Source organism: Triticum dicoccoides, chromosome 3B, assembly GCF_002162155.2.
Source record: "Triticum dicoccoides isolate Atlit2015 ecotype Zavitan chromosome 3B, WEW_v2.0, whole genome shotgun sequence".
Taxonomy (NCBI): Eukaryota; Viridiplantae; Streptophyta; class Magnoliopsida; order Poales; family Poaceae; genus Triticum; species Triticum dicoccoides.
In genome coordinates, this window is record NC_041385.1 from 590,632,475 (window position 1) to 590,636,965 (window position 4,491).

General features: G+C 49.6%; 1 protein-coding gene across 1 annotated transcript in view; it reads right to left on the reverse strand.

Annotated features, from left to right (window-relative positions):
* LOC119281617 (splicing factor U2af large subunit A-like) overlaps window positions 1-2,188 on the reverse strand; it is a 3,732-nt gene extending 1,544 nt beyond the window's left edge. The window contains exons 1-4 of the mRNA XM_037562100.1: window positions 2,091-2,188; window positions 1,188-1,387; window positions 244-317; window positions 18-143 (exon numbers count right to left, since the gene is read on the reverse strand). Coding sequence (XP_037417997.1) covers window positions 18-143; window positions 244-317; window positions 1,188-1,387; window positions 2,091-2,180 — 490 coding nt within the window. The 5' untranslated portion in view covers window positions 2,181-2,188. The remainder of the gene's footprint in view (window positions 1-17; window positions 144-243; window positions 318-1,187; window positions 1,388-2,090) is intronic.
* Between the last annotated feature and the right edge of the window lie 2,303 nt (window positions 2,189-4,491).

A 4,491-nucleotide genomic window follows, 5' to 3' on the forward strand; every position in this document is an offset into this window, starting at 1 on the left:
TTTCTGTCACCACATACCTGGGGTTGCAGCTGGAGCAGGTACAAGAATGGCTTCTGATGGTTTCATAGCGTCACTTAATCTCACCTGCTTGCTGTTGCTTGGGATCATCCCAGGATTAGCAGCAGGAAGTCTATGTGGCTGATCTGCAATGCATCAACAGAGAACTGTGAGTGATATGAATCATTAGAATAGATAGAGACATTCATTGTAATGCATCATACAACATTTTCTGTCACCACATACCTGGGGTTGCAGCTGGAGCAGGTACAAGAATGGCTTCTGATGGTTTCATAGCGTCACTTAGTATCACCTGCTTGCTGTTTCAGTACAGGAACACATTAGTAAGTGGTTCAGCAAATGAAAATTGTTGTAAGAAAACTAAGACGGTTAATAATATCTCTACTAAGTACTACTCTCTCCGTTCCTTTATCTAATATGCATTTTTTTTTTACAAATTTTTCACAATGTAAGGTGTATTTGCTGTAATCTCATATAATCCCTCTTCTACCCCTCCACCATCACGTACATGGAAGCTAGCCTCCTCACGCTAAAATCAAGCCAACCAATGAATGCATCCGTTGGAAATTAAATGCTCCGTTGCAAATGATAAGCTTTGGATGGCATCCAGCACATACGTGTGACTCTGAACGGGAGCGGGAGCGATGCCTTCTGTGGCCATCTCTATCACCGTCCCTTCTACATTATCACAACATAGATCAGATTTTTGAACAGAGTAATCTGCATATGATATTTTTCTGGTTTGCAAAATGTGCTTTTTGAAAAGATACAAATACAGAATTGTTTGCACATCAAAACACTTGAACAGAAACTTAATTCATTTGCGTCAAGACAAAAGTTAAGCATATATTATCATTAGTTCACAACTCTTATCACTATTATAATTAGTGTCTTGCTTCGCTAAGTGAGGATTGGCACTGCATACTGCATTACAAAAATTGCCTACATTTGCCAGTCCTCTAATTCATGAAGTGACATGTCGGGGTGTCTATCTACAGTCAGAAACTTTACAGATAAAGTTACAAAACTCAAAAAATCTACCCTAAAAGCAAATGTTACACCTTGCCAATTTTTCAGAAAATGTAAAAGTCTCCCTACTAAGCACAAGGATGAATGTGTTTCGACATGCTGGAATTAATTAAAGTAATTAAATGCATTGACTCGTTAACCTTTCAGCGTCAGGACCACAGCTCCCATGGTAGTCATGCTGATCGAAACAGTCAGGGTGCTCCCTTCTCTCACTCCTTTCACCGTGCTCGTGATGGTGGCGCTCCTGATCCCTTCTCCAGTCACAACGTTCACGGATGCTCTCCCTGTCCCGGTTTCTGTCTCTGGAACTCGAGGACCTCTCCTTGTGGGGCTGTGCATCCTGCTCGAAAAGAACATGAATTCCATTATCAGATAGAATGAAAAAAACCAGGGCCTCCCTAGTACAATAAACATACTACTTAGAGGTCGATTTAGAGGATGTGTATATTTGGACAACCATATAGACAAGCTGTTGGACGCCTGTTTTGGGCTCACGTCGTGGAAAACGAGTATAGACATCCATATAGACAAGCTATTGGAGATGCTCTTAGAAGCACAAGCTTACAACTCACATCGCAAAATAAAACAAAATCTCAGTTCGACGCGAAAGCAGGTACTACATGATCGTTTTCAGGGGTGCAGCGCAGAAATGAAAACACGATCCAAAACTCGCAACTGCACGCGGCGCAGGAAGCTAAGATCCGAGCTATTCGCAAACCGACCATATCCCAAAAAACCCTACGTACACCCTAGAACAGCCCCATTAACCCAATGCATTGGAGAATCGAAGAAGTACAAAATACGCCAGGATTTATTTTTCGGGGGAGAGGAACTAAAAGCACAATCCAGCAGTAGCACCGATTTGGGGCGAAATTCAAGTCCGACCAGCACCAGCCTCGAATCCGCGGCCGAACATGACGCGCGCGGCAATCTAAAAATCAAACTAATTCGAACCGGCGTCGCGGCTAGTCACCTGGGGAGCCGATCACGGCCTGGTTAGATAAATCCAACCACGACGATCGAGCGAGCGAGCGGCTTCTCACCTGGGGAGAGCGGGCGTCGCGGCCGCGCTTTGCCGGCGGGAACTTCGTGGCGCCGGCGCCGGTCTTGGAGGGCGCGTCGTGCTCGTCCATGGGGTGGGGTGGGGTGGGGTGGGGTGCGGCGCGTCGGCTCCGGTCGGTTCTGGTGGCGGTGGCGGCGGCGGCGGCGGCTTCGGGAAGGTTCGTGGCGGGGCGGGGGGCAGGAGCGGGCCCTGTGGTCGATTGGTTTGGTTGGTTCGACGGGTCAGGGGTTGGAGCCGAAGTTTATACGGGCCGGGGGTGTCTGACGAGCGGGGCCGGACACGGCTCGGTTGTGTTTACGTCGGTTCCGACGGAGGCGATTAGAGCAGCCGTCCGGCCGACCCAAACGGACCGTGGTTTTGTTCGCTTTTTATCCATTTGGATTGGCCACGCGGACACGAACACTTTCGCATTTGGATTGGCGCGTGCGTCCAACGCTGGCGCGACCCATTTTGACAGTGACAGAAAAAATGTATACATACATATTTAAAATGAAAAAAACATTAGCTAAACATTAAATCCAGTCACGAAGGCTGGCGGGAGTCCACGCATCCACATTTGCATTTAAGAAAAATAAAAACAAACTAAACTATGAGGTGGCGCGCTGCCCTAGGCGTCGTCATCGTCCTTGGGGTCCGTGAGGTCGATGAGCGTCGGCGCGGGCCGGCCTAGTGGAATGTCGTGTTCCAGAGCGCGTTCATGTCGGGCGCGGGCCGTGCCGCCATGGGCTGTGCCGCCGCCTGGGCCGGCGCAGTCTGGCGCGCCTCCTCCTCGGCCTCGCGCTGCTCGTCCTCGGCGTCGCGCTCGAGCATCTTGAGGTACTCGCCGTCGCGGCGCTCCTCGACCAGCCGTATCTGGCGCCAGTGCTCGAGGTACGCCGCCTCCTGCGCCGGCGTCGCCCCCATCCAGACCGGCGTGCGCTGACCCACTCGCGCATTACTCCCATCCAGGAGTAGCGCTCGATGGGGGACGGCTTCGGCTCCGGCTCCGGCTCGGCTTTCACAGGGGACGGCATGGTCGCCGGCGGCAGGACGCAGTCGCCCGCCGCAGAGAGGGCCATGGCCTGCGCCATGGTCGCCTCATACGCTGCCTCCTTTTCCTCGGCCGCCGCCGCCCTACGACACTCGTCCTCCTCGCTCTCCCGGTAGACCACCGCAAGGGCAGCCTGGTAGGCGGCCTCCGCCGTGTGGTCCTCCTCATGGATGACGGGCGGGGGCGGTGGCACAGTACGGTCGACTTCGCGGACGCCGCGTCGCCTCGCCTCCTCGTGCTCGAAGGCGAACCAGCGCGCCCAGTTGGGCGAGTTGGAGGCGTAGGCGGCGTCGCGGCGTTGCTCCGGCGTCAGGAGCGCCCGCTGAAGGAAATATGCCCTAGAGGTAATAATAAAGTTATTATTTATTTCCTTATATCATGATAAATGTTTATTATTCTTGCTAGAATTATATTAACCGGAAACATGATACATGTGTAAATACATAGACAAACTGAGTGTCACTAGTATGCCTCTACTTGACTAGCTCGTTTATCAAAGATGGTTATGTTTCCTAGACATGGACAAAAGAGTTGTCATTTGATTAACGGGATCAAATCATTGAGAGAATGGTGTGATTGACTTGACCCATTCCGTTAGCTTAGCACTTGATCGCTTAGTATGTTGTTACTGCTTTCTTCATGACTTATACATGTTCCTGTGACTATGAGATTATACAACTCCCATTTACCGGAGGAACACTTTGTGTGCTACCAAATGTCACAACGTAACTGGGTGATTATAAAGGTGCTCTACAGGTGTCTCCGAAGATACTTGTTGGGTTGGCGTATTTCAAGATTAGGATTTGTCACTCCGATTATCGGAGAGGTATCTCTGGGCCCTCTCGGTAATGCATATCACTATAAGCCTTGCAAGCAATGTGAAAAATGAGTTAGTTGCGAGATGATGTATTACATAACGAGTAAAGAGACTTGCCGGTAACGAGATTGAACTAGGTATTAAGATACCGACGATCGAATCTCGGGCAAGTAACATACCGATGACAAAGGGAACAACGTATGTTGTTATGCGGTTTGACCGATAAAGATCTTCGTAGAATATGTGGGAGCCAATATGAGCATCCAGGTTCCGCTATTGGTTATTGACCGGAAACGTGTTTCGGTCATGTCTACATTGTTCTCGAAACCATAGGGTCCGCACGCTTAAAGTTAGATGACAGTTATATTATGAGTTTATATGTTTTGATGTACCGAAGGTAGTTCGGAGTCCCAGATGTGATCACGGACATGACGAGGAGTCTCGAAACAGTCGAGACATGAAGATTGATATATTGGACGACTATATTCGGACACCGGAATGGTTTCGCGGGTTATCGGATATATACCGGAGTAC